The sequence below is a fragment of the Cygnus olor genome, chromosome 9 (genome assembly GCF_009769625.2).
Source record: "Cygnus olor isolate bCygOlo1 chromosome 9, bCygOlo1.pri.v2, whole genome shotgun sequence".
NCBI lineage: Eukaryota > Metazoa > Chordata > Aves > Anseriformes > Anatidae > Cygnus > Cygnus olor.
This window is the reverse complement of record NC_049177.1, coordinates 11,453,586-11,468,145: the sequence shown is the minus strand read 5'-3', so window position 1 is coordinate 11,468,145 and position 14,560 is coordinate 11,453,586. Positions and strand designations below refer to the sequence as shown.

Below are 14,560 nucleotides of genomic sequence, written 5' to 3'. Positions count from 1 at the left end.
GGAAGGTGACTCAGCGTCACCTATGTCCCAGTTCCTTAGTTACAGTGATTTTCTTTCTCAGAACATACAAGAAGGGTCTGTTCTTGCCTCCTGTTAACTACAACCACCTACTTCCTATCTTTGAATCCTCTAGATGCCGAAACATTTTCCCAAATTCAGCTCATCCCAGCCCTCCCATTTACAGCTGGACCACAGCGGAGTGCAAACCACAACTTCCCGTTACCGACAGGCCCCTGGGCAACACTTCTCGCAGTGCCAGCCTTCGCTGAACGAGCGCTCGCACAGAATCCTGCAGCAAACAGCCGGCACCAACAGCTTGGAGCTGGCCAGGATGGCGCTTGTGAAATGCTGCAGCCTGTGGCTCTGTCCCCCTTCCCTCTCCAACAAATAAAGGCAAACCAGAAGATTGCACTACCCCCTTACCATACACCCAATATACATATTTGCATCCTATCTACTACCCGTGACAATTTCCAGAGGAAGTAAAGGTTCGCCTTGCTAACAGACCACCACAGCCATAGTCTTCTCTCCCCCTGCCCCTTGCCCCCTTCCATAGTACTTGCGCAACCCTTTGATGACCTGTTCAATGTCTTGCTCAGCACGCGCAGGGATATGCTGTCTTTAGCCATCTTCCTGGAGAACAAGAGAAGAAATAAAGCTGGAGCGGGCTTGAACCTCTCCTGACGCAGGCAACATGGACAGGAGCTCTGACTCCTGCTGGAGGTTGTTTGCACTGGGGCTTTTTATAGACTGTATATCCAAATATAGCTCACAGATGCATGGACACATGCTCCCGAACACGTTACGTACCAAATTACGCATCTGGACCTCTTCCCCTGACCCACTGATCTTGTTTGTCTTCAGACATAAAATGAATTTAAAGGTGACGATGAGAATGGGGAAGCTACACTAGCCTGCTTGTTTGCTGTTTAGGCTGTATTTAGCTATACTGCCCAGCAGCTCCCGTCTTGGGCCAAAGTCTCATGCTGTGAAAGGCTGTACAAGCAGATTGCTGTTGGGTTGTGATTTTTTGTTTTGATGGTAAAACTGAACTTGGTTGAGAATGATTTTTTATTTGGCTGCTGGGAGCTGCTTCTGAGGATGAAGAGTAGCAAAACCCACATCACTGGAATCTCATCCATAAAGGATGGACAGCCTAACACTACTGGCAACTGATTTTCACGAGCTAGCAATGCAAAAAAAAAAATTGCATTTTTTTTCCCCATAAAAAAGAAGGCAAATAACATGCTTCTGGTAGCACAACAGCCAATGAAACAAGACAGCGGAAAAAACCCACATCAGTTAAGCAGGACTGCAGCCAGTGGAAGGTATTCAGTCTTTGCCTGTGAAAAGTTCAGGAGAGAGCATGAGGAAAAAAAGTTTTTTTTTTTTCTTTTTTCCCTCTTTTAATTATTTTCTGTTCATGGGAAATCTAGCATGAATTACACACACCAAGAGCTGCAGCATTCCCATGTAGCTGCACTCTCCCCACCTTCAACTTGCAAACTAAGAGATGTTTCTAACAAGCCGTAATTACCAAGCTCTGCTTGTAGTGTCTCTAACAGCTTTGGGAAGGCAGTGGAAGTATTTGGGTGTGAAGAACAGTGCATTTGGCCCTCTGGGTTTACCCCTTGATGGGCTATAAAATACACTTCTTGACAATTTTCACAGCACCTGTGCTTAACAAGAGAGTATAAACACATGGGAGCAGTGAGAGAAAGCATTTATTAAGACAAAGGTAACAGTTATTTTTCTCTTTGGGATACACACAACTAAATGCCTACAACAGCTGACCCATTAAACAGATGTTACCATTTTCTCCTGCTCCTTTGTTTACTGCACTGTGAAAAAATCCAATTGACAATGACTGTCTAAGTACTTTGATTACTCGTTAGTTAGTTGATGCTTCTCTAGTCTTATATGCAAAATAATGAAAAACATATTTCTACTAGACCCAATTCAAGCTAACTGTGACACAGTTTAACAGGGAAATTAAAGTAAAGCACCGAAATAGTTGCAAATGCAAGGAGCTCAGCCAGTTGCAACTCTGTTACTGCTCAGCATCCTCATTTAGCATTGTGGATTTCCCTGCTAGCGTGAATTTATTCCTCCAACCTTAATTATGTCAGGTCAGTCGTGCACTAATATTATCCTTAAATCTATTGAAATCAGTTTCACTTAAGCTCAGGACACAAATCGCCAACCTTTAAAGAGCAGCTGCAGCGAACACCACAAGCTGCTGAAAATAGAGCACCAGGCCAATTACATCACGAGTGCTTATGTGAGAACACAGCAAACTCCCTGCCGTTGCTGAGGGTGCAGCAGGTGTCACTGTTCAATTCACCGTCGATGGGTTTAACTGGACTCATATTTCAAATGCTGAGGAATGATTCTTCGCTGCAAATTTGTCAACGTTTCAGTGGCTACGATTCTGGCAACGGATAAACAGATATAGAACTACTCTGATCAGCAACTAATACTCTCCTGGAGCCTTTGATCTCTGTGCACGTGAGCCAGTTCACTTTCTCTCCATGCTCAATGGTTAGCTTTGGTAAAATTCTAGCATGGTCATTTGAAGCTGCTTTGTTGAGCTTTCCATCTTTTCTGGTGGAAGCAGGTGCTTGGGCCTTCCTTCTCTGGAGGGACTTTGCTGGGCTTTTCTGCTGCTTTCCCACATCACCGCTGACATCCCAGAGCAAGACTTTCCCATCGTTTCCTCCAGTCAACAACCAGTATGTTTCTGGCATAAAGAGGACCTGTGATACTCCTAAGCTGTGACCTTTAAACTCCAGCTCACGTTCGAACTTGACACCAGTGACTCTGAATATTCTAACTTTACCATCTTGAGCTCCGCAGCCAAAGATGTTGCCACATGATGCGACAGACAGGGAATGTGCAAGTGGAGGGTTAAAGAGCTGGCCAGCTGACTGTGGATTGTCTTCTGTTTCACACTCCTGCAAGTTTGTGGTCCACAGGGGGCGAGCTTTCTGCAGGTTCCACAGCATAACCTTGGGGGGGGGAAAAAAAAATCCGTTTTACTTCGAAGGACACAAGATGTAGCATCAGATTCTTAGGTAGAATCAGATCATTTTACTAATAGCAAAAGAAACCACTAATTCTTGCTCTGGCAGAGCAAGGACTGTGTATGAGTGCAAGAGACCCAAGATCTCTTGTGAGAAGTGGTTGATCTTCACCTGCCAAATAAGACAAATCTCCACGGCACACTCTGCAAGCCATCACAGTGCCCTTCCCAGCAGAGTCAATGACTCAGGCCTTCAGAGCACGAGATGGATGAAAAAGCTGTTCTAAAAGCTTTTCCATTCATCTCGGCAGTAGTAATCATGATATACTGCACATCTTAATTATTTAAAAGGCAGGACACGAGCAGTGAATGAAAAGAGAGCTTTATGATTCTGAATTTTAGTTCTGTCCCTGCTGCATAATTATTCTAAAACAATCACTTTCTCACTCTCCTGTGTTTGAGAAATGGAATAGCAAAAGGTAAACAGTAGTTCAGACCGTCCATTTTAAACAGATCTCTCTGTACTTTTTATATCAAATCAGTAGATCTGGTTTGTCCCGTTACCTTATTAAGGAAGAGCACGCATTTCCTGATAAGGTAGAGGTAGGTGGTGCTTTTAAACTTGCTTTTGAAATACCACCCTGCCTCCAAGCTGCTTATGAAGCAAAAACCATTCCTTCAGATGCTTCTGCCTCACAGCAATTCAAGTATTGTAGATTTAAATGGCATCTGTTAAAAATTATACTCTTGTTACTTCTATAGTATGAATTGATGATGATTACTTGCAAGGCCAGCAGATATCAAAGCCCAAGTCTGTCTAGTTCAGTACTGGTATGCTGTTTGCTTATCTGGAATCCAAAACATACTGCTTTTCACTTTTCTGTTTCAGCAGTCCCTGCTGCTGCTGCATTAAAACTACTTGGCTACCAATGAAAGGGAAAACTCGTCCGTGATGACTGTGCAGAGCAGAGTAAGTCAGAGGGGCTGGGTCTTACTACTTCAGCCAAACACTCCCATTCTCATCACAGACAGCGCTGCAGCAGCTTTATGCGTTTAACAAGTAGTGGCAAGTTTTATGCAAACTAAGTATTTTCTGTCCTCGTGGCCTTTTCCCCATTTCTGTGGCACTTCTGAAAAAAACGCCAGTGACCTAATTTTCAGTTCTCATCAGCTGCTGAGTTTGACACATGAACCCAGAAAATGTTTCCGTACTCATAGAGCTGGTGACTTGTCCAAACACATGCTGCAACTCAGCACTTCAGAATCCTGCAACTCAGCTTCTCTTTGTGAAGTGACAGATCTTACAGCCAGCCCTGAAGCAGAAAAATACACTTTTCACTGTAGAAGAACACTAACAAATGTCTACTATTTTGGGGATACTTTCACCTAACAACTCATTTGCTGAGCTGCACTAAAACATACAAAGAGTCACAACAAATAACCAGTTTGCTCTCACAAAAACAGTATGTAAATGGTTAAAATTATGATAAAAGGTTCCAGCCATAGGCTTGTGATTCTGTATTTTAGCCATATGAAATTAAGCAATCAGTTTAAGGTGCTGAGTGCACTTCCTACTCTCAGACTGATACTTCAGTACCCCTGAAAAGAAGTTTCTCAAATACTTCATTTAAAATCTTTTAGTCAATGCCAAACAAATTTTGAGTTTTTTTTTTTTAATCTGACAGTCAAAAAATCAGACTTCTATCAACCAACTTTTTTTTCTTTACAAACAGTGGTTTTAAAAATGAAAAAAAAAAGGTTTTAAGAACATGTGATGCATGATGCTGTCAAAGGAAATTTCCCCCAAATGCTACTAGAACCATGGAAACCTTTGTAGAGGGGAGTTTTAATCTCAGGCTGAAACAGGAAGGCGATCAGATCTCAATCACTGGAAAGAAGCTACCGAAAACCATCTATTGTGCATGGTCAGCTTTGGCAATGTAATTCAAGACTCTGCTAATTCCTTAGCATGGTTTGTTCTAAGGATGCTTCTGCAAAGGACAAAGTTTTACGCTTCTCTGCCTCATCAAGTGGAAAGGCAAAGAACATTCAATGCTTCCAAGAGGTTACTGCAAAAAGGGATAAATTTATAAAAACACCTCATCCTTACAATGGACGGATATTTCTCTCTCTGCATTAAAGCATTCTTGCTAGCACCCTGTCTGCTTCAGGCATTTTGTTTTCCTAACTATCCCCATTTTGTCTGCAGCCACAGCTGGTCACCAGGGACAACTCCTGCTTCTGCTCCACCACACAGAAAGCCGCCGTGGCCGCAGCCTGCTTTGCGCCATCTCCCAGTTCCCCGCAAGCCACCCGCTTCCACGCTGCAGCCGCTCACGGGGAGGGTTGGGAGAGCACCTGCCAGGTTACGGCGCAGAAAGCCCCGCGCTGTTACCGCCCCTGCCAAACCTGCTTCGGAAAAGTTAGAGGGTTTTCCAGGGGCTCTCGGTGAAGGCGTGCCGGCGCCTCGCTACACGTGGTTACCGCTTCGCCTCTCTAACCTCTGCCCATGGCACGCAAATCACCTGCATGTCCAGTCCGCACGAGACGAGGCTCTGCGGCCTCTGAGGGCGAAAGGCAACGGAGGAGCAGATGTTTGAGTGCCTCAGGGACCGGCAGGCTTTCTTGCTTTCCAGATCCACCACCTTTATTGCCCCGGAATCGTCCGCCGCGGCCAAGAAGCCGTCGGCCTCGTTCACCGCCAGGCAGTTGATCTCCTCCTCGTTGACTTGGAAGCGCTCCACGGGCTCGGCGAGGGCCCGCGCGTCCAGCACGACCACGGCGGCCCCGTGGGAGGCGTACAGGCGGCTGGGGCAGCGCGGGGAGAAGGCCACCGCCGTCACGTCGTCTGCCGGGGGCAGCTGGAGCCGCCCCGCCGGGACTCCCCCGCCGCCCCACAGCGCCAGCTCGCCCCGCTCGGCTCCCGAGGCCACCAGCCCTTCGCGGCTCGCGCCGAGGCACAGCACGGCGCCGGAGTGCCCGCCCGCCCAGCGGGCCGCCATGGCGGGGCTGGGGGGGACGGCGGCGGAGCTGCACCGAGCCCGGCTGCCGGCTCCCGGCCTCCTCAGGGAGGCTCCGTCCCCTCCCTCCGCATGCGCGGCGGGCGGGCCGGGGCGGGCCGGGGCGGGCGGCCCGCGGCTGTGATGGCGGCGCCGGCCGCGCGCGCCCCCTCGCCCTGAGGCCTTGGGCGGGCGGCGCGGGGCGGGCGGGCGGAGCGCTGGGGACGGGCCCGCTGCCGCCGCCGCCTGAGGGAGGCCGAGCGGCCCCGAGCCGCCCCGAGCCGCTCCGAGCCCCCTGCCCGCGCCCCGCCGCCTGAGGGGCGGCCGAGTCGGTGCGCGGCCGGGGGGGGGGGGGGGTGATGGCGGCGGGTCCCGGGGGAGCGTCGTCGTCGTCGTCGTCGTCGTCGTCGGTAGCGGCGGCGGCGGCGGGCGGGGGAGCCGGGTGGCGGCTGCCGGGGCGAGTGCTGGAGCTGGTCTTCTCCTACCTGGAGCTGCGGGAGCTGCGGAGCTGCGCGCTGGTGTGCAAGCTGTGGCACCGCGTCCTGCACGGCGACGAGAACAGCGAGGTGTGGCGCAGCCTGGCCGCCCGCTGCCTGGCGGAGGAGGCGCTGCGCACCGACATCCTCTGCAACGTGCCCACCTACAAGGGCAAGGTGAGCGCGGGCCCCGCCGCGGCCTGACGGGCGCCCCGGCAGCCGCTCGGGCCGAGCCCGTGGAGAAGCGAGGCGGGGCGGGCGGAAAGCAGCGGGGGTTTTACCTCATCTTTACCCCCCTTCCCCCCCCCCCCCCCCCCCCCCCGCCCTAGGTTCGTGCCTTCCACCACGCCTTCAGCACCAACGACTGCTCCAGGAACGTCTACATCAAGAAGAACGGCTTCACGCTGCACCGCAACCCCATCGCCCAGAGCACGGACGGGGCCAGGACCAAGATCGGCTTCAGCGAGGGCCGCCACGCCTGGGAGGTGTGGTGGGAGGGCCCGCTGGGCACCGTGGCCGTCATCGGCATCGCCACGAAGCGGGCGGCCATGCAGTGCCAGGGCTACGTGGCCCTGCTGGGGAGCGACGACCAGAGCTGGGGCTGGAACCTGGTGGACAATAACTTGCTGCACAACGGGGAAGTCAACGGCAGCTTCCCTCAGTGCAACAACGCGCCGAAATACCAGGTGAGCGGGGCTTGGCACGGGCTGCTGGCAGCTGGCCTGCGGGGCCGGCTTCCCTAGCGCCTTGCAGCTGCTTGCTGAATTGGGCCTGCGTGCCCATCTGAGCATCTCTTTGCCATCCCTGCAGAAGGTAGGCAATTTTGCCTTGCGAGGCTTCTTCTCCTTAGTTACCCCTTCCTTATGTTACACCTGTTCAGCCTGCCTGGTCCTCTGTCATCTCCCTGCTTCTGTCTCAAATATCAGGCGAGGCCCGTGTATCGTGGGTGGTGCTTTAACACCACGTCGCTTTTTAAAGCAAAAGCTGACAAGGCTGTTTCAGCTCTCTGGAGTAAGGCTTTGCCCCGCGGTAAGGTGGCCGCATGCAGTAGGTGTTTCACCCTTTTGTGAGCTGAGGCTAGCGCTCAGGTAAGAGCCTTCCTGCAAAACCCCGCAGGGGCACTGAGTGCTGTTTGCTTGCTCTCTGGCGGTCTTCCCGTAGCTGACGTCCTTCAGCTGGGCTATGAAGTCCAGATAATTTCAGGTTATTAAAGAGTAAGTGCTACCTTTTTGTCTCTCTAGAAGTGTTTACCTTTGTTCCTCTGGCTGCTTGCACAGCCACATTTTGACTGCTGGATTTCCTCACACTGCAACTTAAGCTGTGTGCAGTAAAATCCCCATCTGGTAACGTCATGGGTTGGTACGAATAACGCCTTGCGTGTCAGTTGTGTGTGAAGATCTCTGCATTAACTGTTACTTTATATTTATAAATTTCACATAAAAGTTCACTGCCAAACAGTTAATTCTGTCTAGAAGCTATATCTGCCATTTTTGCAATTAATAACTGAAAATAATATAATTAAAGACATTTAGATTTCACGTCTCCTGACGTGTGAATTGGCTCAGCCCTTGCACCGCTTGCCCATTTGCAGTCACTTCCTGCTGTCCCTGACTAGGCCTTTCTGCAGCAACGGGGTGAGGAAGGGTTTTAAAGCTAAGAAAACTCTCGTGGGGACTCAAGGGTGAATGGTGCTTGCAGTCGCTGCTTTCTTAAAAATCGTTGAGAGCTCAAACTGGTGATCCTTTAAAGTATTTTATGCTTGGTAAGAAATGGACAGTGATCTGCTCGTGGAAAACATACTTAAAGGTAATAGAAATTCGTTAGCGTCAGTTCGAATTAAAAAATGTCTTGGCTGGAAGCAATCCCCAGCATTGCGGTTGGCTGGCAGGGATAAGAAGTTTGTGCTATATCATGCTGTGTTTGCTGCTGGTGCCTGCGACTTCTGTTTATAGTTGAAAATAGTAAGTACTAGATAAATACAGGGAGCATTGTGTACACCCTGCTCCAAGTCTCTTCTTGCATTCGGTGTTGATTTGGCTTGCCTCTGTATATCTATTTGAGGTTTTTCATGCTTACTTTGCCCAGACTTTGCACTGAAACTTCTTTCTGCCTTGGTCAGGGAATGCCTGTGACAGTACTTGCGCGATCAGGAGTATGTTTGAGTATGCTTTGTGTGTGGCGGTTACCTTTTTAAATCAAGTTCGTTGACTTTAAAATTGCTCTTTGCGGACCTTACAGGTCAGTGGTAACAACAACCAGATACAGAATACAGGTAACTTTGGGCGGAGGCCATTCAAAAATTCCCAGATTTCTGCGGTATTTTGAAGCAGAAACTGCACCGTATACTTGCTCAGGGTGCTGTTGCAAGGTTCAGGTGTGAAGGATTATGTTGATCATCGTGTAGGTGTTGAGATACAATCTGCCCGCTGGAGACACGCAGAAGAGGTATTTGGGGTCTTAACACATACGAGAGAAATTGAGAAATTCCTGTCGTAAAAATAACGTGGTAATGAGAAAAAGGAGAGCCTTGCTTTAATCTGATCTGCTGTAATACGTCTGAGTTTTGCTTTATTTTTGTGTCTCCGTTTGAGTATGTTGACTGTTTTTTTCTTTTTTTTTTTTTTCTCCCTCCTCTCCTATCTCTGTTTCCAGATAGGTGAAAGGATTCGAGTTATCCTGGACATGGAAGACAAAACGTTAGCATTTGAGAGGGGCTATGAGTTCTTGGGAGTTGCGTTCAGAGGACTGCCAAAAGTTTGCCTGTATCCGGCAGTGTCTGCTGTGTATGGTAACACAGAAGTGACTTTGGTCTACCTGGGAAAACCTTTGGATGGATGACATGGATTGTTTCGTTGGGACGTCAAGATGTGGATGACTGGGAGGAGAAATCTGCATGTTGGTTAGAGGGAAACGTGTATTAAAAAAAAAAAAAAAAAGTGTGGGTGTGTGTCCAAGAACCATCAAGGAAACCGTACAGAATTTTGAAACGGAGGACCAGCCATACTTCAGGAATTGTGTTACATTTCCTCTTTCTACCAGGCCAGAAAAATCCTCAGGGTTGCAGTTGGTTGAGTGGGAAGCTGACACATGCATGTTGCAACAGATTTCATTGCTAAGATGGCAGTGTGTGACCTCAAATATTTAACGAAGGATTTGATATAAAACTGCTTGAGGAAATTAACCTGAGATTTGTAAGTAGCGTGTTTTGTGAAAGACTCCCATTTTAAAACTGCTTGTTCCTTTCCTTCCCTCCTTTGGGCCGACATGGGTACCAGAGGAGAGCAAGTCTGGTTGGGTTTTATTTACAGTTTTTAACATACTGAGAAGCATGGTCTGTCTGGACTGCCCTTCTCCAGTATAATGATATAAAATGTGTGCAGCTATTTTTAAGTGTATTTTAAGAATTGTATATATAGACCATGTTGAAAAGAACAGTTAAAACAAAAGAAAGGGTTTGCTTTATTCTAACTGGAATATAATTTCTTAAAGGGGAAAAAAAACCAAACCACTACATGGCATCAGAAAAACCTTGGACAGGTGTATAACATTCATGTAAATGTACTTCTGTTGTATTGTAAAGCATTTTGGGATGCTCTTGTGGAGTACGGTGCTACATTGGCTCATTTTCTGTGTAGCTGACAGCTTCTGTAGCTTTAACGATAGTTTTGTTCTCTGTAGGAAATGCAAAAAGTGTGCCCTGGAAGTTTTCTTTTGCCAGAATTCATGGTCCACCTTTAAGAAAGGAAGCTGCAACACAGTGCTGAGCTTGTCTTCCTTTCGAGGTCAAAAAATACAAGCTTTTAAAAGCGTTCTTACGCTTTCTAATCACTGTAGTGAAATGTTTCAAAAGAATGAGGAGGCAACGTTCAGCTTCTTAGTCGATCTTAGTTTCAATTTAAATGGCTTTTCAAGGCTTTACGACTTCGCCTTTAATTATAAAATCCCTCGGTACCCAAGTATTCACTTGCCAGTTTTCAGTCAGGACTGTCAGAATTCTCGCCTCCGTTTGATGGGGATTCTGGATTGGGTTCAATGTTTGTGCTTTTTACTTTGCACTGTTCTTCTAAAATCCTCTTAAAAAACTGCCTGGTGTGCCGCTGCTCTGGCACGTGCAAGCTGAAGAGGCTGTGCAGCTTAGGGGTATGGGAAGGAGCTGCTTTCTGGGGAAACTGAGGTGGAAAGGTCTGTAGAGAGCTGCAGAAGGGCTCCTTTTAAAACAGGGACTGAAGCCTGTGCGCCCTCTGGTTCTCTCTCGGCTCTCACTTCTCGTTCACTGGTGTTTCCCAAAGCTTCACAGAGCGAATTGGACTGTTTTGGAGTTATTGGTGGTGTGCTGTTCAGAGAGGGTGGAGGAAGTCTTTATACAACCTCATTTTGTTTTATTTGCATTGCAGAATGTGAATTGCTTGACCTCGGACACTGACAATTCTCTGAGCCGGGGGGAATTTTTCTTAGGCTGTGCTCGTTTACCCCCCAGTACTCAAGTGACGTGAGGAAAGTGGCACGAGCAGGTGACTGAGGTGCCCAGCCTGCTGCTGCAGAGCTCTCCTTGGAGTGCTTTTTACACAGTAGATAACCAGGTTCTGCACTGGAACAGAGTATACACGTTATTACCATTTAAAAGGATTTAAAAGTATTTATTTGTTTTATGTGTTGTTTATTGCTTAAAGGCGATGTTGAGGTCAGTTCCTCTTGGCTGTGTTAAAGAAACAAAATACGCAGTGAGAAATGATGCTTAAATGGTACTGAGAGCGACTGAATAAACGGAGTGAGACTGGCACGAAGTGAGTACCTGTTGGAAAAGTCAGTTACAAACTTTGATTGTACTGGACTGTAGGGAACATGTCTAAATAGCAGAACCATGTGGTATGAGGTAGGAAAAAGGAAACAAAACCCTGTCCCGTTTCTGAAAGTAACATCTTCACTGAGGTGTGAACGTGTTGGCGCAGTCTTGAAAAATGTGACTGCTGCGCTGGCTCACGAATCCAATTAGATGTAAGTAAACCCTGAGAGCTTCAGAGGAGTTTCATTCACAAATTAAGATTGATTTCCATTCTTCAGACTGCGTCTTGCCCTATAAATAATTTCCCTCTAAATTAGAAATGGTGAAAGTTGAACATTCCTTGAGGGTGGGTTTGGGGGGACTCACTTATGTAAGACTATAACTTATTCCTGGAGACCAATGCTGGCTGTACAAAATATTAAAATAAACTCTGCTATAATTCAGAAGGGTATATTTGTGTGTATTGTTGTAATGACATCTGTGGTGTGCTGATAGGAAAAATGGAGTAGCAGTTTGGTGTGTCCAAACAAAAATTCTTATCGTCAGAAAGATGACAACGCTGGGACCCTGTGATCTGCTGCATGAAGAGACATCTGGGTGGTGGTTACGAGGACCTGAAGACTCGGTAGTTTAATAGCTGTGCTCGTGAAATTACATCCTCTGAGGCGGGGGTGCTGGCGTGTGGCAGCATGGGAAAAGGCTTTCCTAGCAGCTGGAGGTCTCCTGACGCAAATTACCGAGCAGCAGAGGAGGTATTGTGCTCGCTGCTGAGGCTGCACTGCCCTGCTGCCGAACAGAGGTGCCTTCTTTCCGAGCATAGCTGCTCAGCTTCTCTTTCTGTAGCTTTCAGTATGGAAGTGCAGTATTTCTTGGTGCTTACAGGAAAAAGTAAGGATTCCAGGTTGAATTCTACTCCGCAGCAACAAGATCAAAGACGAGCAGTGGTAGTTAATGAAAGTATGTTTTGATGGTGGACTTTCTCTCCCCATTATTATTCAGATTATTAAAATTAAACTTTGCAGAGCGTTTTGCTCTGTCAGGGATGTGTTTGCTCACTGTCAGCATTTTGCAGGTCTTAAACTTGGGCTGTCGCTGGAAGCAGGTGTGATAGTGAGAACACAACGGAGCAATACTTAAACTTCATCGATAGTTACTCTGTTAGCCTGTGTTACATAGGTGTGCTTGCTTGAAGGTGCTTTTCAACTTTTTGCTCACCACCCTTAAAAATTTCTAAGAGAGAGGCGGCAGAGCCAGATGTGCACAATTGAAGGTACCTGTGCTACCAGATCCAATTTAACTCCTCTCCCTCGTTATTTCTGAATAGCCTTTGTTAAGCCGGGTACGTGTTACAAATACATCTGTGTATTTGGCCGGTGATGTACAGCTGAGACTTTTGACTAACCAGGCAGCTGTTTGCTTGCAGCTTTTCTCACTTGGCAGATCATTCTGAGACTGATTTTATTCATCTTCTATACTTTGAGCTTGGTGTACTTAGAAGAAAGCAGATGGTGAGCTTGCCCTTGGAAAAAAAAAAAAAGAGGCACCCCCTGCTGCCACCTTCGTGGTGGTTCATGCTGGTGGGACAGCAGGATTGTCAGCCCCTCCTGTGTCGCCCATGTCTCCTGAGCAGCTTTGAGTACCAAACGAATCACGCAGCTGGAGCAGCGATTTCTGACATGGACATGTGAGTCAGCGGGGTCCTGCAGCATGCCCGAGCCCATTCTGCAGCACTGGGAAGCCGGGAGACACCTCTCCTCTCCGTGAGCTGCAGCCAGCACGCCTCCTCCGGGCTGCTCAAGAGAGACGTGCTCAAGAGATATTTTGAAATAATAAAGATTTAACATCCGTAAGATTTAATACATGTAGTCAAGCCCTTTGCTAAGGCATTGCTGTTTACTTTTTACTCGTTTTGCAGCTTTTTCAGTCTAAGAGCACTAAAAAGCCTTGCTGACTCAAGTGCATGCCTGCTTACCGGGATTCACGCGGTGCTTGTGCAGATGTGTTAGCTTCTGCTCGGCTGTGCTGGCTTCAGGCTGCTGCTTGGTTCTGGGTAGGTCCTTGGACTGGCTGTCCAGCGTGTCCAGCGTTCTGCTACTGTTGCTTGGATCAGAATGGCTTCTATGCCCTGTTTTTTTTTTTTTTTTCCTTCCCATTCCCACCTGTGTACAAAAGCATGTAGCAGCATGCTTTGGGCACTATTTAAATATATAGAGGATTGTGTGTACTTGCCAGGGGATAATGGAAGAGCAGACAAGCCAGGCAAATACCTTTTTCTGCTCTTAGTGTTGTATATTGCAAGGTTTCTGCGATGCCTGAGTCGGGGAGGAATTCGGTCCTGTCTGCAAGGGTCCCACAGAGCACGTTCTCGCGCGTGGATGAACTTTGCTCATGCGACACCAAGTTCTTGTTTTGCCAGAAGAGATCAATTGCCAGTTGTAAATTTAATTCCAGGGCTTCGTGCAGCTTGTGGGCGTAGTTCAGACAAGGACAGTGATTTCATTTGACCTAAAATTAGCTGGATGTTGTAGAAGCATCAAGGAGAGGTCGGATGTGCATTTGGTAGCTCGTGTGGGTGAGGGACGGCGTTACAACTCTCTGTATCTCCTGGAGCTTTCAACGTGGTAAGTTCTTAAACACCTGTGTAGGTATGTATGGCTGAAGCCCAAACAGCTGAGGTGTAACTGAAAGCAGGGCAACATGCTGCAGGATGGGGCAGCGTCTCAAAACCAACCAGATTCAACAGATCATCTTGCAGGAACTACTGGAGGAGGGCTTGTTTTCAGCCAGGAACGCAGGAACGCTCAGAAATACTGTGTGAGGCTGAGCAACTGTGATCAGTAATCAGAGGAGACGGTGTTGTGGTTGGGAGCTCTGAAGCACTTCCCAAAATCTCTTCATCAAGAATTTGCTTTTAAGTGGCAAACTTTGGCTAATGCTTGTTCAGGGGTCAAAAGGTCTGATGCTGGCTAGCCGAAAATGTGCTGGAAAAAGGGATTCTGCAAGTTACTTTGGAGTCAGCTAAACAACTGCTTGAATTATTCTCCCTTTCCCAGCTAGTGATTTGACTGCTGTGGTCAAGCGGAACGTCATCTGTTCGTGGCTTACATAACTCAGACAGATGCAGGCTTCAGGATCCTTTAGGATATCCCGTTTATTTTGATAAGTGAGCATTTTGCTTATCAATTGAATAAAACACTGATCTTTTTGCAGATGTAAGTGTGCCGTGAAAACTGGTGGGAGATCAGCAGGTGGTCCTCTGATCTAGTCATACTTCATGTAT

General features: G+C 47.7%; 2 protein-coding genes across 4 annotated transcripts; one reads left to right on the top strand and one right to left on the bottom strand.

Moving 5' to 3' along the window:
• Nucleotides 1-1,707: 1,707 nt before the first annotated feature.
• WDR53 (WD repeat domain 53) lies at nt 1,708-6,635 on the bottom strand. Of its 3 annotated transcripts, none has more exons than XM_040567267.1 (2): nt 6,507-6,635; nt 1,708-3,008 (listed from the first exon to the last, which is right to left on the bottom strand). In XM_040567267.1, the coding sequence occupies exon 2, from the start codon at nt 3,003-3,005 to the stop codon at nt 2,424-2,426; it is 582 nt and encodes a 193-aa protein (XP_040423201.1). In that variant the 5' UTR covers nt 3,006-3,008; nt 6,507-6,635; the 3' UTR covers nt 1,708-2,423. The 3 variants fall into 3 exon arrangements, with proteins under 3 accessions (XP_040423201.1, XP_040423198.1, XP_040423200.1); XM_040567264.1 differs by lacking the exon at nt 6,507-6,635 and adding an exon at nt 5,548-6,105; XM_040567266.1 differs by lacking the exon at nt 6,507-6,635 and adding an exon at nt 5,432-5,567.
• FBXO45 (F-box protein 45) lies at nt 6,371-11,723 on the top strand. The gene is made up of 3 exons (XM_040567268.1): nt 6,371-6,674; nt 6,827-7,183; nt 9,150-11,723. The coding sequence occupies exons 1-3, from the start codon at nt 6,381-6,383 to the stop codon at nt 9,333-9,335; spliced, it is 837 nt and encodes a 278-aa protein (XP_040423202.1). The 5' UTR covers nt 6,371-6,380; the 3' UTR covers nt 9,336-11,723.
• Nucleotides 11,724-14,560: the final 2,837 nt, after the last annotated feature.

What these genes read in the sequence shown, in the direction of transcription:
- WDR53 (XM_040567264.1), bottom strand. Translation starts at nt 6,024, where the DNA reads ATGGCGGCCCGCTGGGCGGGCGGGCACTCCGGCGCCGTGCTGTGCCTC. An exon ending in CGTGCGGACTGGACATGCAG is followed by an intron (nt 3,009 to 5,547) that starts GTGATTTGCGTG and finishes CCCCCCCCCAAG; the next exon opens with GTTATGCTGTGGAACCTGCA.
- FBXO45 (XM_040567268.1), top strand. Translation starts at nt 6,381, where the DNA reads ATGGCGGCGGGTCCCGGGGGAGCGTCGTCGTCGTCGTCGTCGTCGTCG. An exon ending in TGCCCACCTACAAGGGCAAG is followed by an intron (nt 6,675 to 6,826) that starts GTGAGCGCGGGC and finishes CCCCCGCCCTAG; the next exon opens with GTTCGTGCCTTCCACCACGC. An exon ending in ACAACGCGCCGAAATACCAG is followed by an intron (nt 7,184 to 9,149) that starts GTGAGCGGGGCT and finishes CTCTGTTTCCAG; the next exon opens with ATAGGTGAAAGGATTCGAGT.